Genomic DNA, 26,611 nt, shown 5'->3' on the forward strand with positions numbered 1-26,611 from the left:
TCAAAATCAAATTTCAATATAGAAGAAATAGAAAAGGGAATCTTGCAGATTGATGAGAAATGCCTCCGGACCGTATCAGAGGGGAACGTCTCGCGTTACATTTGCCACCAAGCTGCATTAATCAGTACAAGAAACAGTAATTGCTTTTTTATACAGTGATACGTGATGATTGGAAGACAGGAGAAAACGTGCTTTAAACAAAACAAAATCAGAACACTTGCACATGAATTTACCTACAATTCAGAAAGTGTTTTGCCATGTCATAGCACTTTTCAGCCAAGTAATTTACAGAATATTATAAAATGAAGGAATGAGAACTCCACTGCAAGGGAATACCATGCGCATTTATAACCAGAAAACTTAGAAATAAACAAGTCTTTGCAGATCAGCAGGTCTGTCCTTGTTCTGATAACCACTTCCAAAATTCCCAATAAGCATTTACCAAAGGCAATCACTCTGCTCAGTACTCAGCTGTTCAGCACTCTGTATCTGATCCCTTTTATTTTTTTCCTTTTTGATAAGTTCATTATGGTTTTGTAGCAGAAAGAAGGTCTCAGTGGGAATAAGTGAATGATAAATGAAACAACTGCAACTTACATTTCATTCACTTTAGTATTTAGTCGCTTACCAGAACAGGATTATTATTTTAAATTGAAATAATTAATTGAATGACTTCTTCAAAGGCTGCCTGTGAAGCTGATGTGAATTCTTTGCTGTGAAGTGAGTAAATATTTTGATATCGCTCTCTAGAGCAGTGCTCAGCACCGGACTTTGAATCCTTCCTCCTTGTCACACAAGATGCACCAAGTGAACAAAACCGAAAGGCAGAATATTTCTAAGTGAAGAGAAATATTTTTTTCCACACAATCCCTAATTACCACGTGCCTATCTTTACAGGATCTTGCTGCAGTCGAAAACTAAGATTGAGAGACTGTAACGGGGTAGAGAGAAGGGGCAGCGATTTTAAATGCTGTTCTTAAAATAATACTCTATTATTTGTAATTCTATTTATAGATTATAACTCTTGTAACTTTACTTACAGATTTTAAGAACAAATAAAATAAAAGAGACAGACAGAGAGGACAAAAGGTAAACAACAGGAGTGATAAAAAACAAGGAGCTTAAGTATCAGAGTCTGGTTTTAGGAGTCCTTAGTGCCCTTTTACCCCTGTAAGGTTGATTAGATGCTCACCGTGGGGCAGCAACTGGAGCTGAAGCGCTGTATTTAGAAGACGTGGATTTGGAGCAGACATCAGCAGCGTGCTGTAAGCACCGAACCCACCGCAAGCCGCTTGCAGGTTCAATCCCACTTGTACTAAGGCACCACAGGCCAGCAGAACATGTCTTTGGGATGAAAACGTGCCCTTTATGCCCACTTTTTGCAGTGTAAATGAGCCAGGGTGGCTATAGTGGAATAGCAGATACTACCACAGGAGCCAAAGGCAAACCCGAGGCAACCCCAAAGGCAAAATCTAGGTCAAGAGAGGTTCTCCTCCCCCTCTACTCTGCCCTGGTGAGACCACATCTGGAATATTGCATCCAGTTCTGGGCCCCTCAGTTCAAGAAGGACAGGGAACTGCTTGAGAGAGTGCAGCGCAGAGCCACAAGGATGATTAAGGGAGTGGAGCACCTCCCTTATGAGGAAAGGCTGAGGGAGCTGGGTCTCTTTAGCCTGGAGGAGAGGAGACTGAGGGGTGACCTTTTTAATGTTTATAAATATGTAAAGGGTGACTGTCAGGAGGATGGAGCCAGGCTCTTCTCAGTGACACCCAATGATAGGACAAGGTGCAATGGGTGCACGCTGGAACATAGGAGGTTCCGCTTAAATATGAGAAAAACTTTTTTACAGTGAGGGTGACAGAGCACTGGAACAGGCTGCCCAGGGGGGTTGTGGAGTCTCCTTCTGTGGAGACATTCGAAACCCGCCTGGATGCGTTCCTGTGTGACCCGATCTAGGTGTTCCTGCTCCAGCAGGGGGATTGGACTAGATGATCTTTCAATGTCCCTTCCAATCCCTGACATTCTGTGATTCTGTGAAACCTGACATATCTTGAGGGTATTGGGACAGGGAGAAAACCCCAGCAGGCCGAGCTCGCCCGGGAGCAGCTCGGCCTTCATCCTCCACACCTTTGTGCGGCCTGTGCTATCGCAAGGCAGGGCCTGAGCACATAATCCTTCCTTTCCAAGTAAAAGGCCCTTTTCACTTCAGTCGCTTGTCAAACAAGACAAAAACCAGCTGGCCTGGACTCAGACTGACTTGTACATTTCGGATGTGCTGAAAAACCACACCGGGAACAACCCTGGTTGATCCTGAGAGAGCTGAGAAAGGGAATACTCAGGCAAAGGAGACTTTTTTTATATAAAAAATAATCAAAGTCTGAATGCTTTTCTTTTATATTTGTAAATGACACTGCATTAAGCTTATGCAGACCATTAAATTGAGTTAAGGATTATCATACTTCCCAGGCATATCTTCCACACTTGAATGGGAGTTATTAATGCCTTACACACGCAGCTCAGCACTTTTGCTGCGCCAAGGCTCCAGCGCATACAATAAACAAACTTGCTGGCTGAAAGAACCACTGTTTCTTTGTGAAGGCATCAAGCTTTTCCTTTACCAAATTCTGCTAAACATTCTCATGAACGCGGTTCAAGTTACCCTGTTGAAGCTGCTCCTGTTCCTTGGGGGCAGGCAGGAGAATGAAAAGAAAAGGGAAGAAAAATAAAACTACCCCCACTCGGAGGTGATGCGAGGGGATCGGAGCACCTGCAGCGAGCACAACTGTGCGTGTGCTTCACCACCAACTCCTTCTACTCTTACATACGTACGGACAGCAGCTGCCAAAGAACAGCACTTCCGCCCTCCAAATCCTGTATTCAGCCCTGTGCCAGTCCCATATTTGTTCTACCAAGTACAGAGCCATCAAGGATAGCCAGAAACACTCCTTTTCCTGGTAATTTCATTTCTTTATACAAGATCATTCGATGTAGCAACACTGATAAAAGCTCCTTTTTCCATTTTATGTAATGACTTTAAAAAAACAATCATTTTCTCTCCAATTATTCATCAACAACAACAAAAAAATCAACTTTTCCTTTGAAAACTCACATTTCTCCTCGAATAGAGAATCAGTGTTATAATATACAGAATCACAGAATCATCCAAATTGGAAGAGACCTCCAAGATCACCCAGTCCAACCTCTGACCTAACACTAACAAGTCCTCCACTAAGCTGGTTATTATATGGTTATTATGGTATATACATGGTATATATGGTATATACGGTATATACCATATCTATATATATGGTGTATATATAGGTTATTAGCAATTATTTTTGACTTGCAGTCTCCAGGAAAACACCTTCATACAAGCCCATCTTGTGCACACTGAGAAAATCCTACACTATAAACATGCTGCATGGCCAAGAACTGAGACTTGCAATACTAACAGTATAGAGCCTCCTGCTAATTGTACAGGATTTTAAATGCCAAATTGTTATTCTCAAGAGGCACATAACATATGCCTTACGCAATCTGTATCGCCCGAATCGTACTTGACTCACAACATTCTTAGGACCGGTTTTGGTTGACTGTTACAGAAGTGTCAGCTAGTGTCAGCTTCGTAACTCATGTGCAGTTTTAAATCATTAATCATAGTGATCACCTAAAACTTCAAGAGAAAACTCTTCAGAGATGCACAGGTTGTCAAGCCCAGTTTTCCAAACGGTATCAGCTGGTCTAATCAAGCACAGCATCTCCCTGCTCGACACACTGCTTTCTGTAAAACAGACGCCAAAACCCAGCATTGCTATAGTTTTTACTTTGCCATATTGACAGTTTTAGTTTTTTTTGTTGTTCTGAAAAGGCCGCTTTTAAGGGTTTTTTGTTGTTCGTCTTTTTTCTTTTTTTTCCTCCTCCTTTTTAAGTCCTCAGTAATTGCTTTTAGCATAGCTTCAGATGAATGGAATTTGGTGATATTTCATCTCCTACATAAAAGCCACAGTTATTAGATAAAGAGCCAAGTGTCTCATATGCATCAGGCCCATCCTTTCCTTACAGCTTACTTCTGGGCTGTAGGATTTTCCTTCTTAAATATAGGAAATGGTTTTCAACATGAAGCCAGGTTTTTGGAGCCTGTATTAGGGACAACTGCTCCCCCCAGTTGTTAACGCAGAGCCTGATTTGGGAGACGGACGTCCCTTCACAGTGGTTTCTGGCCTCCGATCACACCAGCTAGCAGCTAAAAGGATGGTTAGCCATGTTGGGATTTGGATGGTTTCTGAGGAACGTAACTGTGCCAGCACTTACTGACTTGTGTAATTAAAAAGCTTTTCTAAGGCACAGAACTGAAAATCTTTAAAAGTTGCATTAATTTTCTAGGATGTGGATCTTGGTTAGAAGACTTCAGGTCTACCCAGTCGTTCCTCATCCAGTAACTCAGGTCTATACAAACACGGTAGCAAGTCTTTTACTGTGAATCAGGAGGAGACCTTCTCCTGACTTTGCTCCACGTCAGGACACTGCTCCGAGGCGTTCCTCGTGCCCCAGTGGGCAGCAAGGAGCTTCTGCAGCGAGCAACAACTGCGCGCTTTTCGAGGCACTGCCGTAGGCGTGCGGCTCCCTGGAAGAACAGTTGTTCCATCTCCTGGGGAGAACAGCATGCCAGCTGGCATTTTTTATTGTTTTATTTATCTAGGGAGTCTGCATTTCAGCCTCTATCCTGTCTGTGAAATGGCGATTAAGAGACAAGCGAAGCCCAGATGTTAAGTGGTCTGCGCTGCCAGAGAAGAGCACGGGGATGGCTAACCGCCTGATTTACTGCTGCTCCTACGAGGACTGGGGAGTTCCTCCTCGGCAGCCCAAGCCAGGCTCTTTCCTACCTTCATCATCATCATCCTCTACAGCCACATCCGAAGAGACTCGCATGCTACGAGCGGTGGCTAACGTGAAACACCACATCCATTTCGGGCTTTACCGTGGCTGGTTCTTGTAACTGTCAGTGCAACCACCCTGCCGATGAACTGAGATTTATCCTTCTGATTTAGAACTGAGGAATAATTAAAGAGGCCTACGGCCAGAGAAACGAGAAGTCATTTTTTTAGAGAATATGCTTCAGTACATCAAAAAAATATGCAAGATGAAATGAGCTTATAAAATATAATATTAAACTCTTGATAGCTTCCCCTCAGTGGTGAGGTTTATTCCGTGCAATAAGACAGAGCGATTGCAGATACAAGAGAAAAAAAGTAAAAGTCCTCAAAATAACATTTGCGTACTGCTGATGCAATTCTTCCAAGGAAATGGCACACAACTAGTGGAAGACAATTCAGCTTCAACGAACTTTCTGACTAACAGACAGAAGGCAACCTGACTTGGAAGTGCTATTTGGCAGCCCAGATGCCCGGTGGGCTTTGGGGATTGGGTCTTTTGGGGGAAAAATGGAGAGAGGGAGGGAGCCGCTGCTCCCAGCTGAGTCAATGGGCTCAGCTTGCTGTGGCTGATGTCAGAGTGTGCTGTTGCAAGGTAAAGTCCTCTCCATTTACCCCAAATTCAGTTTCCTTTCAGCTGTACTAATAAATTTGCTTCAGAATTAATGACATCATTTTTGGCTAGGTATCTGGCCTAAGCTATCAAGAAACAGTCAAGCAATATTAGGATAACACAAAGTTTGGGGTTTTATCTGAGGTATCTTTGTTTCATCTCTCTCTTTGGAATGATTCATAGGAAGAGTTGTATCTAATTCAGAGAACACCAACCCAATAACGAAAGTGAAAAAAGAACAAATTTTTGCTGTACTGCAACACATTGCAGGGCTTGTGGAAAAGCAAGCACACTACAGCAGATCTAATTAGAGCTTCCCTTCCCTGTGTTGCAGCATGTTGCCTTTAACATCATACTTCTTCTTGAGTCATTTTGGTATCAATTCTTTCCCTTGGGCGGAGCAAGAGGTATTCTTAAAAAGCTTCTGCTGTGCTTCTTCCCGAGCGTGGTCTCTCTCCCAGGGTCTCGCTGAGGTTTTGCAGACCCTCCGAGCATCATGCTCGCCCTGCTCATGAGACCTCTCCGTCCTCCTCCAGGGACAGCACAGGACAGAAGTAAACATGAACGTATTTCAATGTTAAGAAACGTTTAAGTCAGCTTTTATGACTTTCCCGTGCCCCTGGTTTGTGCTTTTCCCCTGCGTGGCGCAGGCAGGGCTGCTGTGCGCTCACGTCTCTGCCAGAAGCATCCCAAGAGGACCAGCTGCCAGACGCAGGATGCTTCCTGAGATAACCACTGCTCTCTGTGCTCTCACAGACCTCACTGAGAGGCATCTATGCAAACCCTGCCCTCACCTTTAAAGATTAAATTCCTTTCCATTAGAAAGTTTAAGCAAATAGCTAAATAATATATTTGCTGTTATTTTATATTCTCCGAGAGGAAAAAGAGAGGATCTAGTATTATAAAAGGTCATTTTAATTCTCTGTTAACATTGAAGCAGACCTTATAAACCACGTGCGGGGTCTACATAACTCAAGATTTCATGTTTCATTTCATGGGTAATGGAAGCAGAATGAGACGCTCATCGTGTACATGAGCTGCAAGCGGTGCTGAGGCCTTTGTGTTCATTCAGAAACCTGAATGCCCAGCTCCAATGTCAAGTGTCTTCTGATGATTACTATGAGAAATGTTGGAAGCATATAAAATGAGTTATTGTGCTTATTTGCCTGGAAGAGGGTAGGAGGAAAATACAGTTGCAGCTTTCAATTTCTGGGAACAATAAAACAGCAAAGCCAATGGATTCACATGGCTCTGAACTGTAAAACCAAGTTTTAAAGAATTGTTGGAAGACCTGGGATTATTTTTATAGGTGTTTTTCTTGGATCCCAACCTCTGGATGCTTGCAGCCCTTTCCCATTTCCCACAGTAAAACAGAGCGCACAATCTCTGCAGATGGGCAAAGTGCTCCACACCGTACAGAAGTACAGAGCAGGTAAACACTGCAGAAAGAGGATTACAATCACTTCCTTGGCAATTTGCTGTTGCTGTCAGCACTCTGATCGCAAAGGATAACCAGATCAGCTTTCTATCCTTTGGCAATGAACAGGAATTTTTCCATCTTATCGCCCCTAATGTGCTCACTCGTTACCTTGAACTGGTTCTGTACGCAGCTCCACTCTTTGTTCCTTTCCCTTTCCTTCCCTTTTTTAAAAAAAAGAAAAAACTTTTTCTTTTTAGCTTTCTTTTTTTTTTTTTTTCTTTTTTTCTTTTTAGCTTTGAGATTTGGGGTTTCAATTAGAACTGGTGATTACTCGATTACGCTTTGTGAATGCCACACAGCCAGAAAAATTGCTGTTAATACTGGAAGAATGGAGGCAGGTTTCTTTGTACTGCAAGGTCACACTCTGGAGAGGTACCGATACCTCTAAAAACACTCCCTACGGTGCCTATGTAGGAAGTGAAGGGGCTTTCCCTAATTACAACGAAGAACATTTTTAATTGGCTTATTTTTTAACATTAATTTAATACAACGTCAGCCGAACAAACAAAAAAAGTATTTTAGTGGGTTTGAGCCATATCATTGAGGTAGTTGTTAGCAGCAAATAGGAATACCCAGCCTTTCTGGAGGCAGAGCTGGGTTTCTCTCCACATTTATCTGAGAATGGTGCAGGAAACCGATTTCAGGATCTGAGCTGCGTTTTTAGCTCTGAGAAGACTTGGTGGAACCAGAAGGCAGGGGAGACTGGATGGTGGCTGGACCGCGCTGGCTGACGGTGCAGGGCTCTGGGGTATGGTGGCAATAATTAAAACGTAACTAAGAGCTGTTAATGTCTGATATTAAGAGAAAAGAATCAGCAGCTCTGGTCCCTGAATTTCCTTAGCTTTTTTTCCCCCTGCGAGCATGGTATTAATGCTATGACTCTATGCTCACGTTTTGTTTCATTTTCTTCTAATGTATTAGTGGTATTTTAACTCGTAGCCAAGCTGCGAGCAATTTATTGTCTGTGAGTAGTGTGTGACCCCAAGCCCTTCAGCTCTCCCACTACTGAGCTCAGGACAATTTGCCCCCTCCCTTTCGCACCCCAGCTCTCCTTTCTCTTTCAATTAAGTACTGTGAAATGCTGGCTGCCCAGCACAACAGCGGTGCCCTTCACAGCTGCTTCTGGCTTCAAACCATAAAATTGCCCAGCAACTTTTATACTCCGTGCAGTAATTCACTAAGTATTGGTCACCATATGTGCCCCAACTGAGCTCACGCAAAGGAAGTACTCCCACTATTCCCACAACTTAAAAAAATCACATCCCATACACAACAACCCAGGGACTGGAGTGATTTACCAAGACCCAGAAGTGCTCTACCAAACCTCCCATCTCTACAAACATCCCGCTTTGGCATTTTAAGGTACTCCAGGGTTTTTCCAAGAGAAAATGTTTGCAATAAATTGTTTTTAATTGCTTTTGAAGACGTATTATGCAACTAAGTGCAAGACTGGATCAATACATGTTGGGAGAACGGCTTCCATTTGTGGGCTGGAGGGATTCATACATGACACTGATTGCATTCGTAAGCCTGGCATAGAAATGAACATTTTTGTTCCGTTTTGGAAGATAAACAAGGAACATTTTAAGAAAACCACAGAAAAAAAGAAAAAAGCCACAAGGTGTAAGTGCTGCCGTGCAATGGAACAGACTGTTTGTGTATAAATAGACTGTTCAGCTGTGTTGCAAAACAACAACAAAGAAGAACAGTGTGTGTTAGCAAAGGTGTGGCTTCATCATTAGCTTAAAACGTGGAAAACCACCCTAAGACAGGCTGCTCTGTGCCCCATCCACTGCCCGGTGCTCTGTCTTCTGCCCCCACACTAATGAACTCAAAATTAATGGCTCAAAATTAACGTGTGTGTTTTCTGGAGGGTTAACTTTGAGTCAGATTAGTCTGCTGACCTGGGCCATCACCCGGCTGCACAATGTCAAGTGCTCGTGCTACGAGGTGCAGCTTGCAGAGAGAGCAGGTCGACTCTCTGGGCTTAGAGAACTTAGAGGAAATAACACTTGGGCAGTCAATGCCAAAAGGTTAAGCCAAATCTTGTCCTATTTTCCATAGCTATTCCTACAATGGTTTATCCTGCGGTATGTGTGCTAGCTGATATACTAATAAAAGCACGAAGAGACATAAGAAAAGGCTGTTCCCGAATCTTCCTAAATGGTTTTCTACCACGTTTTTCTATTTGCCTATAAACATACGAGGCAAGCCAACCTCTTCCAAAGTCACTGAAACCAGTATACCCAGGTATTTAAGTGTACGGTAACCAGCCCTGGTTTCTTCTGCAGGTGTCGATGATGTGTCACTTCTAAGAAGTGAACCCAAAGCCTCAGTAAGGAGGCTTTGCAAGTGGAGTTTCCTGCTTCTATTTTCTATCACCTCTTTCTAACCTGAAATCCCATGCCTTTAGTCTTTCAGATGTAAGCACGTGGCACGTGTTGTTTAACCACCACGCTTAGGGGCTTTGTATTTTAGCATCTAAAAAACCTCATTTCTACATTGCTTTTAGGCCTTTGATTTTCCAAAGTGGGATTAAAAAGGAAATTTAATCTAGTTATGCAACACAGTCTGGGTGGACCAGCAATGCTATTTTAACCAACAGTCTCCTGGGTCTTTGCAGCTCAGACTTTCTGGACTAATATTTGTAAGGAGACTCCTGCAGGGACTCTACAAAAAGACAAAGGTTTCTCCATGTGTCTATACAGACAGACATACAGACCATCTGAACACAATGCTTAACCCCCAAAAAGTTACTCAGGAAGAAAACAACAGCAAAGCAAGGAAAAATAATTCCAGGCAAGAAGCTTTTCAGTAAAGCTTTAATATCTTTGATCCTATCTCTTGTTCCTGCTGTTACCAACTTGAGGGATGAACTTAGCAGATTGTTGAGACATCACCAAGCTATGTCACAGCATCATTTAAGAATCTTTCAAATAGTGGCTATGAAATTAAATGAAGAAAATTTTGACACTGTGCCAAAACAAAAAGCTCAGTCGTTAGCAAATCCCAGATGCTGCAAAAGCTGAACTAGTGTATGCACACATGTGCTAATGCATGCGGGGCGAAGTCCCATCAAGAGATTGGATCCACAGCAACTTTTCTGCAGGAAACTTCATAATTCTCTTAACTCTGAAGTTCTTTTGATCATCAGAGAAGATCAGACATTTGATTTTTCTCACAAAGATTCCTTCAAAAGAGTATAAATGACTGTCCTGGAATTATGCAGTACTTTAAACCTGAGCATTTTATATTTGCGTTGTAATGATTGGAAAAAATTACTTTTTTTTTTTTTTTTTACTAAATATATTCTCCACTAATCTTACAGTTGTACAATTTTGTAAAAATGACACCACAGATTGCTGAAATAACTGTTAAACTACATCAGAAACAGTTTTCCCCACAGGAATTTTCCATGTAGAAGTAATAAGTCAAATGAACAGATGATTTTTGTCACACTTAATGACTACAGAAAGGAGATTCCTCTGTGGACAACGATAACATGAAAAAGGCTGTGGCATGTATATGCTGTGTCTCTAATTTCAGCATGACATAAAGGAAAAAATGTTTATTTCTTACCTGCTACGGAATTTGGCCGTGGCATAAGGTAAAGAGGAATAGACTGCACTGACTGGGACAAGACCGTCTCCAGGTTCCTTTCCGGGATCTTGTTCAAGCTGTAGGTTGAGGCCGTCATGTTCTCATCCACGCGATACAAGCAGGAGTCCATGCTGGACTTCTGGGACTGCCAGGGTTTCAGGTTTCCTCCAGATCCAAGCTCTTTACTGCTCTCCCCTCCATACTTCGTGCGTTCCACATTTTCTGAGTAGCTTGTCAAAGTAGCTTGAAGGAAGAAATTACAAACAAAGTGACTAACAAAGAAAGAATTGCTTGCATACATGCTGCTATACACGAAGTTGTGCAACGCAAACGCCAAAAATGATGCTCATCATATTTTCCACATGCACATAAATCAGAGATGGAATTTAGTTTAATGATACTACTTCTGCTTACAACTTCTAAAAGAACATTTGAGCTATAATGTCTTGGCTCATACTGTTAAAAGCCATTTATAATTATAAAGATTATTAAAAATTATGTACAATGTCGTATTAGAATACGCAATTCCAGAAAGACTAGAAATGATTAAGGAAGAAACTTTATCAGTGCTCCAGATATCTTTCAATTTGCATCACAGTTGCAACCTTTTCAGAGAATGCTTTCAGAAATTTATAAACGTAGGAATATAATTTATAAACACTGTAACAATGAAATATCACATACAAACCCACACCTGACTTGCACGAACAATTAATTCTTATGGATTCGTTCGGTTCAGAAAGTGAACTCGGTGTCTCGTTTGATTTACAGCCGTTTGTATCAAGCTTTAAATGTAATCCGTACATTTTCCCTCATACTGCTTGACTTGAAAGAGTAGGATTGTTGATATATTGACATATAACTCACTATCCTCTCACTTGCCACAACTGTGCAGATTCCTACCGCTATTCCAGACCCTGAAATACAACTCCATCCTGCCTATTCCTGAGCCCCAGGCGCGCTGTGCTTGTAGATGTACTCGCTAATATTTATCTCATAAATCCACTGAAATACGTCATTTTCACTTAGCCATGGTAAATACCTCTCCAAGTCCAAATTCTCTGCTAATTTCTCTGCCATCTGTCCCTGGACACAGCAGCATCTCCTCTTGTTTGCAGCACAAACCCCGCTGTTACGCTTCCTTAGGGGCAGCCTTCCTTGCCCGCACAACAGCTCAGTCCCGCAGCTCTGCTGCCTCACTGACAACCAGCCCCGCGTTTATTTTTGTCTTGATAAATGCAAACAGCAAATTACTCCCAAGATTCACGTGCTTTTAGGCTAAAGCCTTGCCAAAGCTTTGCCCACTTTTTGAAGGTGAGCAGCCTCAAGAAGAGGCTCCAGGCAAAGAGCACCTAAAGGAGGCTGCTGTCTAATTGCACGTGGGCAAGGGTTCTTTTGTTTGTTTTTCCAACTTCATTCAGGAGCAGAGAACTACATATTTTAGTTGGTTGTTCACATGATGGGTGCTGCCTGATGTTAGGCATCCGATTGGACTCGGAAATACCCCAACAAAGCTGCCCTGTCCCCTCTGACAAAGCAGGCAGCTTCAGGCACTTAAAATCAGGGCCGACGCTGCTCTCCTTGCACAGGTGCCAAGCCGACTGTTCGGCTCTCTCCCCAGTGCAGAACCATTCATTTCAATATCCAAGGACCAACCTGGATTAATTATACATGTTAAACGTCACCATAACATGAACCAGAATTAAAGCTTTCATCTGAATTCACAAAATCACCAAAAACCCCACCAAGACCTGCAAGAAGTGCCTGTTCTGTGTCCATCCCAGCACAGCCCGTGCGGCTTCACCTTTAGCTTTTGGACCTATTTATTTCTCAGGGTTGTGCTTCCCATCCATAAAGTGAGATCAATGGTTTTGTACCTCATCGAGGTTTCCAAAATTTAGCTGTTTGTAACATTTTTTAAAACTTAAAACCAACGCAGGTAACAGATAAGAAGTGGTATCTTCAGAAATGTTGGCATTTAAACACAGCGTGCTGTCAGGTGAACACATTTACACTGTAACGTGATAAAATAAGATACAAACAAGAAGCAGATGTTCACAGATTTCTTTTGCTCCCTTAAATTGCTTAATATCAACACACAAATTTTTAACTGTTTCCCAGAAAAACTACATTTCAAAGGTCTGGCTCTGAGGTGCTAAGCATACTGTGTTGTCCATTTACAGAAAAAAAAAAATCCATTAATTTATCCATTAATTTATACAACCTCAGTATATTTCTAATTAATCTTGGTAGAAACACGTCAGCAGCTGAAAGCACTAATCTTCAACTATATTAAACTGAGGACAAAACAAAATAACCATGCGTCAAAATAGGATTTCTCTTAATGAAGTGGCAAAAAAAAAAGATAATAAACCCTGCTGGTCTCTTTTCTAATTGTCAATTTGTGTTCATTTTAAACATAATTTTCACTGTTTTACACTAAGGCTGTTTACGTGCAAACTCTTCATTGAATCAGGTATTTCGGATTGCTCCCTGCGGATCAATTTACCTTCTGAACAGCCCGGGATAATACAAGCACGGCTACACAGGCTGGAAGTGATTAGTCTATGGACTTAATCTGTTCTATGAGCTATTTGAAACCAAAACAATTTTCATTTTATTTAAAAGGCAAAAGCGTGAGGCTATCTACAAGTCGGCAACATGAGCCGACATGCAGAGCACGTCCCCTGGGAGAAGTAAAGCCTTACCAGCAGCACCCCAGAGCTGGGCTTAGCCCCGGCACCTGGAGCCCAGCAACCTCGCCACAGACATTTGAGCGAGCAACATTGAATCTCACAAAATTCACGTTACGTGCACCAACTAAGGTTGTTTCACTGCGATAACCAGGGTCAAAAAGCGAGTCATGCTTAGGTATAAAAAAAAGTGCAAAGACTTTTTGGGTAGAAAGAACTTCATTTAAGTTCCAGACGGGATCAAGCCCATAAACACCTGCCGCCAGAAGAAAAGCTGCGAATTATTATTATTTCTGCAGGTTTGCCATCTGCATACCCGAAAATTTCCAAAGAACAGAGCTGCGGAGGGGATTCTAGGACAGGAGCTGCCTTGAAACATTTGGGTGTGCGAGCAGGCATCCGCACGGTCTCCTACATTTCCCTGCTGGGGATTAACTGTGCTCTGCAGGAATAAGCTCTTCGGACGGCTGCGTGGGGAAAGAGGACCCACCCCTGGGCTGAATCCTGTCCAAATTCACAACAGGGCTGCTGCTGTGTCATTAATGTACCTGAACTCTACCTACATGTCAAAAATATTCTGCGCCTTAGAGCAGTGAAGCGCTGGGGAGAGGATGGGGTGAGGCAGTCTGGCGAGGAACCGTGCACCACCACGACACCACTGGCCGTATTTCCATCCTCAAGCAGATTTGGGTGTACAGAGCTATAAGGAAACCATCAGAACATCAGATTGTACTGAAAACTGACTCTCATGTTGAAATTCCTGCTGATATTACTACTTCGGTTAGATTAAAGATCTAAATCACCAGCAAGTATTTAGCACTAATCCTTGGAGATTTCGTGGCTCTGTAATTCCTGACTACGGCACTAACCCAGCCGATGGGCTGCGAAAAGGAGATCCTAATGGCGAAAGATCCCAACAGACCAAATCCTGACTTTGCATTGTTTAGATTGTGCCAGTGCTAAAAGGGGCTGCAGGGACATTTATGGACTGACCCACCAGAAACCCAGTATTTGAAGTTTTCATCGCTGGCAACGCTTCAGCTGTGCGGGACATTCAGGGCTTTGAAGGACGAGGGATGTCACAGCCTGGGGACGAGGAGGGTCAGCGTGCCTGAGGGTGGCCCATAGCACCACAAAGTCAGAAATTAGAAAACTGGGAAATGACAATGCAGTTGTCACACCGATGGAGATGTCAGAATTAATCCTTTCTTAATGAACGGGTTATAAAAGACCCAAACAGTTCTGCAGACACTGCTGGGAATTTTTTTACGGGAGGGATTCGTGCAGGGACGGAGCAGGACGGGGGCACCCAAGGGAGCCGTGTGCTGAACAGGAGAGACCCGAGAGCCAGGGAGAAACGTCTGTGGTTCTCTACAGCACTCCAGTGACGGCACATGTAGATAAATATAGGTGCATATATATCTCATATCCCCAGTGAATCGGCCGGCGTGCAGTTCACACCGTGTTTAATCTGAGGACAGAATTTGAGGCATGTGAAGCATCAGAGCTCCGCACCACTCCTCAGTGACTGAAGCCCAGACAGGCCAGGCCCTCTCACTGCGGGATCAAGGCGCGGAGGCGCCCCTGTGCAGTCCCCGCCGCGCCTCTCGGGGGATTTGCCGTCTCTGCCCGCAAGATTTCAACACCGCCCTCTGTAACAGCACCAACGGTATCGGCGAGAGCGGCGCTGCCTCGGCTTCTTTGAGGATGTGTGCTTTGATGCCGGGAGGGGAGACACTCCAGAGATGCACCAGCGGCCCTTTTACAATCCCATCTTGCTTTAGCATTCAAGACTCACGCTTGCCTTTTACCTCAGCAGAGGATTTGATGCTTTGCCTGCGTCAAGCTTTTGATTTCGAACCCTGACGTGGCTCCTCTCCTTTGGTGAAACATCTTGGTTAGAACTTTTTACAAACAGCATGTTTTAAAATATTTTTCTTTCTTTGGGAAAGAGCAGAACTGCATCCAAGATGCATCTAAGACAGCATCCCAGACGTCACCGAAGCCAGTGCTACGCATTGCTAAGAAATATCATGTACTTACAGGACAGCAAATATTAGTTCTAACGTAGTTGCAGGTCGGCCTGTGCCCCGGAGCACGAGGCTTTCAACTGCATTTGTCTCGAGTCAAACATGCGAGGGGAATTTTACCATCCCATCCAATTCTCCTCGAGGCAGAGATCATGCCTGGAAAATGTCAACCTTTATGCTCACGTTGCAGATGGAGCTGAAGGAAAAAGCACTTTCCTACAGCTACCTTTTTATGATGAGCAACAGCTAGGATATTAATTATATGTAGAGATTTATAATGCATCTCAAGTAGGAAATAGGGATTTTGTTGCCTTAAAGAAATAACTGCAGCAGAGCAACGAGCCTCATATATTGCCCTGAAACTGGATACTAGAAGCACTTTTGCAGCCACTGCAGGTTAACCTCATTTCACTCTCATCCAGTAACACAATAAAATACAACTTGCCTTATCACATTAGAGATGTCCTAGCTAAAATGTATGGCTTTACAAGGAGTAAAATAAATTTTTACCCCAATTTACATAAACCTTCATAAAGTCAGCTGCAGAGAGATACACTTAAATATAGCCGAGTCGCCCCAGACCACTCCCGGGACCTTGGCTGCCAGGGAGAAAAGCTGGGCAGGCACAAACCAGAAGCCCAAATCTTTCCCCAGGGATGGAGGCAGCCTTGGGTACTGCAACCAGAACATGGGTGGCCTCTGGAGCACTGGGTGCTTTCAGAGGAAGAGAGTTATTCTTCACTGGACACCATCAGGCAGAAAGTTTAAGGATTATCCAAACAAAACAAAAAAAAACACCAAACAAACCACAACCTTAAACCAGCCCTGGTTTTGAGGTCAAAATCCACCTTGTTCTTCCTACGTTTAACTTTTCTTACAACAGTGGTCTCAAATAGGGGAAACAAATCATTGGCTTAATTTGCATAAACAATCCTATGAAAAGACAGAGATTAACCAGGTAAACCAATTTCTGCTCCAAGCCTCAAGCTACTATAAATCATAGTAAGCACACAAAAGGTCTTGAAACGTAATGAAAAATACCTTGACAGTAGCATCATGCTGACCCTATATTCTTGCCGTTCTAAATCTGAATTCCCTGCTGTAATGGCTGACAGGCAGGATGAAGAATGGTATGAATGCCTCCAAGCCAGAAAGGGCTCGTACCTGCTTGCTCTGCAGACTAGAGACGTAAGGGTAAAGCAGCATTAGAACCCGGGGACGCTCCCCGCATCACGGCACAAGTTACTGCAAATACTGAGCTCGGGAAACAAAACTTACCAGCGAATCTTTCCTCTATAAACCTTAGTTTATCACTTGCTGAAGCAAGGTGGTGAGTGTTTTTCACAGTCCTCTATTGTGAATATTAAAGAAATCTGGTTAAAAGGTTCCAAATCTAATATATAAGCAGCAACTTGAGTTTTCCTCTAGCTAACTCCTGCTCGGTCTTTTCAGTGGAGTCCTTCTTGCAGTTTTTCACTCCATTTTTTTTCCATCTACCAGGCTGGACTGTAAACCAGAGCAGATTTCACAGTTCTAATGAAACGCGTGTTCTGGGCTGCTTCCCTCTGCTTTTATCTTTAAACACTTCTTTCTCTCCTCCACCTTTCCCCGCCCCCCCCCCCAAAAAAAAACCTAACAACCACTTGTCGCCAAGTTATTCTCTATCCAGTATTTAAGGGCCAGATTTTGGTAGCAAACCCAGCCCTTGACACCTCGCAGATTTAACTGGGGGGAGGCAGAAATGTTGTTTCATGCCTGGTCGGGTTCCTCACTCCTCACCCTGACCACGAATCGCTTCACATGTGCACACGTTTACTTTTGCTCAATTTGTCCTTTTTAAGGAAATTAAGAAAAAAATGAATCAGAATCCAGAAACGATATTTTATGTACTTGATGTGGTTGGGATTCTGTTATCCCACCAATTTTGCTCTACAGCTACTGACTTGCCTGATAAATAGCCTCCCTTTTCATCTCCGACCGTCAGCCCAATCACCTGCAATATGCAGATGCATTAACGAACAAAAGCTCATCATCATCACCATCAGACATTTTTCAGGGAGCTCCTCCTTTGGGGAATGAACCCAAATGGAAGCTGGGTAGACTAAAAAAAAACTGCAATTGTTAGAAATCTTATTCATTATTAACCAGAACGTTTCATAATACTGATGAGATTGTCAGAATTCAAATGCAGCAGCTGTAAGATCACAAAAATATTTAACCTGAGTTAAATTTATCTTGAAGTGCCTTTTGAGCTGCTCTTTGTTCTCTTCTCAAAACAGTTAAACTCGCAAACAAATGTATCTTGTTTTATTGTCAGCAGCGTCTTTTCTGCTTCACGTGCAGTCTAGATGAATTTATTAACAATCCTGTTTTCAACCAACGAACGCATAAATCTGTAGAAAGCAGCAACTTGATAAAAAGTCAGGAGTCCGAGTGAGGAACGAAAAGCATCAAGGAGGGGAGAGGGAAATAAAAAGCTACCGGGCAGATTTCCAGGAGCGGACGGGGACCCTTTATGTGTCTTCTTTGTAAAATCCAAAACATTTAAGTGCAGCCAACTGGTCCGCATGGTATTAGACCTACCTACATCACTGCAGCAGTGGTGCAAGAGGATTTACACCGCTCACTGGCTTTCCTTCCAGCTGCCCCAGCATCATACCTGTATTTCCTCGCCCAGAACGATCCCCCTGATCATTAAGCAGGGAACACGTTGCAGATTAGCACAGAAGTTTACATAAAGGAGGAACACGGCCCCGTTTCGTCAGGGAGTAAATCACAGCACTGCAAATGTCACTTCTCCGGGAAGATTCAACACGGGAACGCAGCCGCTCTCTTAGTACCCTCGGGAGACTGCTACTAAATGATACGAAGTGCTACTCAAACATCACAAGCACTTGGGAGATCTTCCTATTCTGGCAAGAAATGTTTTCTGCTTTATTTGAAGACTTGCCTAAGACTGCTGGAGATTTCTTTTTGTGTTTTCTGCTGCATCCAAGCAGCAAAACTTTAGAAGGCCACTTCTGTCGGGACGAGAAGCGCAAAGTCTCGCTGCAGGAGCACGTGATGCCTTGACCAGTTTTCTTTTCAGTAGCAGATTTTGAACATTAACAGTTGGCTGCTTTTATACAGTGAGAGCCAAAAAATCCTGGAAGCTATTCAGAGGTTAAAATCAGGTCAGCATTTTCACCAGCCATTCTGTTTTACACAAAAACGATTTAGTGGCTTTGAGGAGAAAGGGCTGACTTGCTCCTATCTCTCCTTTTGGCTCACCTCCTCTTTCCTACCCTCCCCCACCTTTATTTTTTTTGTAAGTTAACGATTACATTTATTACCACTTTTGATGGCTGCTGTAATAAAATGCAACTAATATAAAAGCTAAAAAAATACTAACCCTTTTTCATACAATTTCCCTTCGCCTTTCCTTCAGCTGCCGTTTCCCTTGTCTGTCCTACTGCTTTGCACTGCGCTTCTAAACTGAGTTTGAGCCTTCGAGATGAAGAAAACCCAACACAGTTTGCAGGGATTTTGTGCTGGGAAAGGTGATAAGGCTGTGAATCTGAAGATCTGGAGCTTGTAACATTATCGTTACCCTTTCAGTAAAGTAGAAATAACTTTCCTTTACAACAAGGGACCTTAAAATTTAAAATAAGGCTGTTGCAACCCAAGCGGTGCATTTATTAAAGTGGTCAGTAAGCGTGACATGGTCCCAGTGCCATGCAGATTAAAGATATGACACGTCTGTTCTCCAGTGATAACTGAAATTATGGAACAGGTGACACGCACAAGCGTGCTTTCTTTAGCTCAGTTTGTCCTCTTTACGGAACGCGGGCTTCACATCCATATTTAAGAACAAAAATGCCCATTCTAGTTTGCCCGTGCAAGTTTGTGCTGTGCCTAGCAACATGGGTATGTAAAATGAGCTTAAAATGTACAAAAACATTTTATGTTAAGCAAAAACACACAGGGAAATGCAGTTATGGTGTAAGGATTGCCTTCCCACCTTAATTAACTGTTTTCTGGCCTTTGCTAATTCTCGAATATTGCACAAATTGCACACTCGCCTTCTGGGACACACTTTAAAACCCCTCTGTTTTCAAAATACAAACTGTGGTGGAGATTCACGACTGAGATTTGGAGGTGATGCTTGTTGCAGCTGAAGACTGACAGATAGGGGACAAAGATCAAGAGATCTCCCTATACCTGTACCTTTTATCATTCATTTTGCCATTTCTCATCTATTATAAAAATACACCTTTGCGGAGGTGCACGAGCTAACAGTTTCCATCACTGATTTGGGAGGAGCAGGAGGGACCGTAACTCGGGAAACACAAAATACCAGGGAAATGTTTAATCTTTTTCTACACAAAAATGGCAAGGAAAAAAAAAACACAATTGAAGTAGCTTTGTCATGGAAATCTCCAGTAGATTTACACTTTTCAGGTACGTGTAAAGCCCCTCAGCCCAAAAGCCATGTCAGTTCAGTCATCGCTGCCGAGAGCAAACACGACCAAGGGAAATGCACACGAGAAGATCTGTATCCAATAAACCAGGAATGCAAGGGAGGGAAACCCGATCCCTGACCCTCCAGAAACAAAGGAGCTGATGTGTTGCTGAAAGGGAGAGCAGAGCCCGCGTTGGTTTGCTTTCTGCATGTGGGCAACGTGGCTGCCGTACTCTGCAGTGACAATAATCCTAGGGAACTGCCGTCGTGCAGAGAGCACCTTACAAAATTATTGCACGCCCAGCTCACAGCCAGACAGTGCCATAATGACAGAAGCCCACGTCCGCCTCCCCTCGCTCACGCTGCCCTTAAGCCTTGCAGGAGACAGCAGAGGGATGGAAACAGGCTTGGCTAAAAAAAATCCCCATTTTTTTTGCTGCTGGAAAGTATGACTGGAGAAGACTGTTTCCCCCACAATTTGTTACAGTTGCCCAGCTTCTATCAAAGGCCGGAATAAGGTGTTGAAAATATTATTGTCAAAGCGAAGTGGGGGGCAAAGAAGGGGAGAAAGTCTCCTGTTCTCCTCTGAGTGCTAATACAAGAAGAGGAAAGCATTGCTTTTGGGGAGCCTCGAACAGTGCTTCCCCTACTCCATAGGAACATATTTTTACATGACTTTTCCATCTGGGATGCATTAACATAGCCTTGGGATAAGCCACCTTCTTTCACTTTCCAATTTTTCCATGCAGAAAATCTACGCTCCTGAAAGAAACTGCTAAGAGAAATCTTCCTTGTGAGGGGGAAAAAATGTTCTTGACTTCAAAAAATGCCAATATAGACCTACTGACAGAAGGGTATGGTAGAGAGTCTGAGCAAAAAGGCTCAACGACTGACCCCACCGGGAGTCAGCATCGTGCTGACACTTCTCGGACACACGGGTGTGCTGCCGAGACCACCCGCACCTCTCTGCCTTTCCCCTGGACAAGAAGGTCCAGATGAAACCTACCTGCAGTAATGCTCAGCCCCATGGCCTTCAGGTGGCAGGTGCGGACCCACCACCACGAGGTGGGGACGAACCCAACACGACAGCCTAGCGCACCAACAGACCGCAGCAGTAACAACAGCTCATAAAAGCAGAGCGCACACATTTTTGCAAACTCTGCTGCTTGCTTCGTTCTATCTTAGACCTAATTCACAGGTGTGCTGAGAGGCAGGACCCAGCTGAAATCAAACGTCCACTTCTACTCACCACCGTTCTCCAACCCAACCAGGCTTCGCGGGGCTGTTGCTGGCCAGAGGGAAGGAAGCCCAGCTCATGGGGCATTGTGAGCAGAGACCGAAGGGTGTGTGACACCGCAGAGAGCTCTCCCAGAATCCATTAGCCTACTCTGGTATGCAGCTCAGAATAGCTTACATATTTGCATTTTAAGATCATGCAGGCAGAAGTGCTACAAACGTTTCTGTGGCATACAGGAGCTGAACTAAGCCCAGATTTCCTGATCAGCCAAGCAAAATATTAATCACTAGTACAACTAACCTCCCTGAATTATCAACCCGCCTTTTTTTTTTTCCCCTCCTTCTTTAAGCACTATATAAACCATTGGCAAAGTAAAGTATTCTTAGCTGGAGAAACACTCAACACAAAATCCTGGTGAGGACACCCGTGCTAGGACCATTCTGCCTGATGTCACATAGCAATTTCTTTCCTCCCATTGTGCCTTCACGGTTAGTGAGCACAAATTAATCTGTGTAAGTTATTTTCTCAAGATCCTTTACGCTGGCAATTAGGAAGAGGTGGAGCCTAGCAAGAATCTAAAATTATTCTCATTAATCCTCTAAAATTATGAGTTCAACAGTGCTATGGTAGAAGTCAGAGAAACTACTTACTGCACGTGTAACACAAGAACACATTTCGCAGTCCCCTCCCCACCAAACAGTTTTACAGAAAATGCAACAGCCTTTGAACTATGAATGTAGCAGCATCATCCATTCCCTTTCCCCTAACAGCAAAGAACAGTGTCTAGGGACTAAACAGCATTAAGACAAGGAAAATGTTGAAAAAACAGATACCTCAAATCACTTGAGGTAGCAGGAGAAGATGGCAGCCCCAAGCAGCAGCCACTGCCTGGCACTGCCCACCCCCGTCTCACTTCTTGGGCCAAAAAGCCAACTTGGCAGAAGAAATAACCTCACTGGAATTACAGGTAAGAAAATGTTGGGAAGAAAGATTGCACTAAGTATGTGAATCAGAGAAGATGGGGGGCACATGGGAAGCCAAAACAGTAGAACGAGGTAGGCAAACTCTGCCTTTTACCATTTAAACAACTTCCAAAACTTTGCATCAAACAATTTACACTTACATTCTTCCCAATTTCCAGCAACTCTACATGAATTTATTTATCAGGAGTGGTAGGCAGAGGGGTATAATTCACCTTGGTCACTGAAACATTAACGTGAGTAACATGAAAACACCCCGTTCATTATCACACACACATACATTATCCAAACTACAGCTTGTTAAGCACTCGATGACTGCCTGCCTTAGCATTAGGGGAACTAACTGAGAGCAAGGAGGACAAAGATGGCACGCTCACCTATGATACCGCTGTCTCTGCTTTCCAGCGTGGACGTGGGGCTGGTGACGGCCCCATAGGTGCAGTCCTTGGCGGTGACGCTGGTGCTGACGGGCGGCAGGGTGGAGCAGGGGCTGCTGGCCGGCGGCGAGGCTGTGCTGCTGGTCAGCGTGGAGCAGGGGCTTATGCGCTGCGTTCCTGCGGAGGTCTGGAAAAGAGCAAGTTCCAGCTTCCTCATTCAAGGGGCAATGCAGAAAACATCCAGCAAATGGCATTTAGCAAAAGCCTGCTTGCACGCTTTATTAAAATTCTGAGCAGTCTGTTAACATGGAACTGAAAGTTAAGAAATAAACTAGCACGATAAAGTGAGATAAAGTCTGTGGCTCTGTTTAAGTAGCAATCTTGAGGGTCATAAGCATACAGCATGATCTCACCTTCACTTACAGCAAGAAACATTATATGCAGGAAATCCTACAAAGACCTCTGTGCCATTTACATCTGCTCAGAAATCTCAGTGGGACTGCAATTTTTATTTTGCCCTGTAAATGTTTCCTTCATTCAAGAAGAGCAACAATGGTTTCACACCCTGGCAAAGAGGAAGTTCAAAATCCCTTATCTGCATACGAGACAGCCCTTCCCAGAACCAGCGTACTTTCCCCACCATATAGTTTTCAAAAAAAAAAAAAAAAAGAAAAGAAAAGAAAGCCAGAAAGCCAAAAGCCAACCCGTACCAGTGAAAAGGTTGCTCTCCAAAGGCAGAACAAAACCAAAAATGCAGCAGCACAAAAAAGACTGGTATTTTAAAAGTTTTTTTGGAAAGAACCCATCTGAAACTGTGTGCACGAAACTTCAAAGAGCTTGTACATCTGATGCTGTGCACAGAGATCAGTTTATTAAGAAAACAAAATTATTCCTGAATTTGATTTGAGACAAGCTGTGATACAACACAGATCCCTTGTTCTAACCGCAGGCTGCTGGATACACAATCTTCCCTGGCAAAAGCTCCTCCTGGAGAAATATCCTGCAGTATTTGTAAGCAACAAAGCCCGCTGACACGGGAAGGTGCTCCTGTTTACCTAACATAGCAACTTCATCAACGTTACTCTGTACTTTAGAGCAGTCATCCCAAAATAGCTTACCAAATGTACAACTTTTTACTTCCCTTCCACAGAACCAAGCCCTTTTGCCTAGCGTACGCTTCCCATTCATCCTGCAGCGTGCCTCGGAGGAGGAGGCGCCCCCATACTGGGTCCGACCAGCGCTCGTCTCCCCTCAAGTAGAAAAGGATGCACAGGGCAAGAATTTAAAACAAAAAAGGGTTCCTGAGCACGTGATCCTCCCTTAAATTTACCTTTCTGCCTCAGAGCAAGCAGCGCTATGGGGAAAACTCACCCTGCCTGCGTAGGGTCTTTCTGAATGTGCCCATAGGGGCTGGTGGCCGTAGGGGACAGCGGTGAACTCAGGACACGTACGGCAGGGTCAGCCTCCAGCCTCATTCCTCCAGGGAAGGGTTCCCTGCCTCGCTGAACCGCTGCACGAGGGATTTGGGCCCCCAGACCACGGGCGGTGCAGGAGGGCTGGCAGCGGGGCCATGACTTCACGTCCCTGGTGCTCGGAAACTTCTCCCTTCCATTGTTTCTGCTTTCCGCAGCCCGCCTCTGCCTACGGGATTTTTTTTTCACTGTCGCAAAATGGTTCCAGTCCCAAGGAAGGAACAGCAGAGGTTAATTCCCTATTTGGAATGTGTCTGAGATTTCTTGTACTCCGTGTGAATGCTTCCCTAATAATCAGGCAGATTCCTGTTCCCTTTTTCACAGCATTTGAACCCAGGGTGACCACATGAAGCATCACGCTTGTAAACTCTACAATGTGTCCTCACTATTCTATACTTGAAGCTCAAATGGTGTCTGGAGCAGACTTTTGTAAGTAGAACACGTGGAGGATTCACTGGTTTTTAAATTAGAAGACAGATCCCACGTGTAGTTACTGGGAAGAAATCTAATTTGGCCAAGAAATCCCAACACGGCTGGTAAGAACCCTTGCTCACAGCATCATCCCCAGGCTTCTGGGGCAAAAAAGGGGCACCCAGTGCCATGGGTGGGCTTCTGGGGCAGCACCACGTGGACGCCCCAACCCTCCTTCACCTCCCTGTGCCTCCACTCTTGTGCCAGCATGACTGTGTTCATCCCAAGCATGAAGAAGCACGTTGATACGTCAGGGCTGGAGCGCTAGCCCGATGGCTCTGCGTCAGGTTTTTGTATTAAACAGAGAGACTGCATCATGGTAGAAAATGAACCGTGTCGGTATTTCCAGAAATTTATCATCTCCCTTCGGTACCCGTATAAAACATCCCGCCAGTGAGCGAGACGGCTGCCACCAGACCAGCTTTTGAAGTCCTCAGGAGAAACAAAACAACGCTCTCCTCTCCCCATCCAATTTGCAGAGCCACTAGCGGATCACAGTTATTGTTATTTTCCCTTCTTTTATGTTCGAGGCACTTATAAATAGATCTTTCTTTTCCCCCAGTAGCCTTCTAGGAACCAACGGCAAGCTGACTGCTCTATAAATCCCGGCTCCCTGGGCATTCTGGTTGCACGCATCCATTGTAGCACCTGCCACGTGCCTTCTCTCTCAACGAACTTTTCTCATTTTCCCTTGCTGCAGTATTCAGATGTCTAAATGCTGGCATGATTTCTGTAAATTTATTTTTAATTTTCCAAAACTATTTCTAACTAATTAATTCTAGTGATGAAATTAAAAACTACTTCTGAGTCAGTATTCAATAAAAAAAATTCCATTATTTTTTTCCGCTTAAAATTGCCGGGGTGTATGGCTTTCTTAATGCAACCTAACATGGGGCACTTTTGGGATTGCTGCTCGTGAATCAAGCAGGTGCTTGCGCTGAGCTACCCGCTACCGTGGGACTGTCTCTTCTGATTTATTGCAGCTGATGAGACCCCATTGGTATACCCGAGCTATTAAGTTAACGTCTTCCGATGTTGATTTCCTTTAACTCACTGACAGTACAATAAACTCCATCGGGTATAAGGCAGCATCATTTCTGAGGTTCAGACAGAGAAAGCAGCAGCATTGGTGGCACCGCTCCTGCAGTGCTGGGCTCCCCCGTACAAGATGAGCAGACTGGAGGCTGGCCAAAGGACCACCGCGCCCCCAACATACAAGACAGGGAAATGTTCAAAACCCAGCTAGAGATGGCCCCGAGCAACCTCCTCTGAGCCAAGCCTGCCTCGGGCAGCGGGTTGGGTTAGACATCTCCAAAACTGCCTTCAGCCTCAGCTGTTCTCCAGCTCTGCAATTCAGCTCCTTCACTGCTCCTAGCCTAAATGATACTACAGCATCTAAAAATTTAATCAGTTCACATTTGGGGTCTTTCAGAATGCAAAGCATGATTACTGCTATGAATTGTTTATGGCAAGGTTTTTCTATGCCCGTTTCAACCGGTATTTTAAACAAATCCTTGCTGAAACTTGTCTCAGTACTAGCAAAATAACATCCACAAACCTTAAAACACAGAAAAATTACTCTTCAAAGCAAATTAAAATTCAGTCCAAGAGGGGTACAATCATCTTTCCTGCAGCTGATAACATCATTGTTTCACGAAATGCCAAAAGTGATATTCTTATAAGCTCTTTTATTTGTACTATTATCAATGCAGCTCCTTAGGAGCAAGCTACTTGCAACTGGAAATGACTAAATAACACGACATATCACTTGGCATTGATTGACATGTTTTATTTTTGTATTGATATAGAAGAATGCTCCTCTGTGCTAGTTTTAAATATAAATTTCCATTGACAGAACATTCCGCATTATTATTATTGCTGCTGTTTCATCTGTCACGTTTTCACTAAGCTTTGAAAAATTAAACTGTTCTGTCATAGGCCCATTGTCCTTTGTGCTTCTCTGGCAGCCAGTACAGTTGAAAAATAGTTTCCCAAAAAGTAGGAGAAAAAGGATTTATTCTTTGGCATTTGTGATCTCTCATTAAGGAAAGCATGATTAAGAAAGAGACAGCCCATAAAAGATGCAATTTCATAGCAATCTGGATTAGAGAATATATCCTTTGACATATTCAAAATAAGGCAATTGAATGAAAATGGAATGTGCCGATTTACAGATTGGGGCAGTTTTAGTGAAAACACCTCTACTCCTTATCTTCACTTTAGCTCAGCACTGGTGAGATTGCAAATAATTATTTTCTCGCTTCAGAAGGCAAAGCATGGTTAGAA

General features: G+C 43.7%; 1 protein-coding gene across 23 annotated transcripts in view; it reads right to left on the reverse strand.

The window, feature by feature from the left end:
* Positions 1–26,611, reverse strand: part of TANC2 (tetratricopeptide repeat, ankyrin repeat and coiled-coil containing 2) — a 283,329-nt gene that overhangs the window by 81,792 nt on the left and 174,926 nt on the right. For all 23 annotated transcript variants that reach the window (XM_080564855.1, XM_080564839.1, XM_080564854.1 and 20 more), the window contains 2 exons: positions 22,383–22,569; positions 10,604–10,867 (listed from right to left, as the gene is read on the reverse strand). In XM_080564855.1, the coding sequence (XP_080420981.1) occupies positions 10,604–10,867; positions 22,383–22,569 (451 nt within the window). The remainder of the gene's footprint in view (positions 1–10,603; positions 10,868–22,382; positions 22,570–26,611) is intronic.

Source organism: Anser brachyrhynchus (genome assembly GCF_964034855.1).
Source record: "Anser brachyrhynchus genome assembly, chromosome: 22".
Taxonomy (NCBI): domain Eukaryota; kingdom Metazoa; phylum Chordata; class Aves; order Anseriformes; family Anatidae; genus Anser; species Anser brachyrhynchus.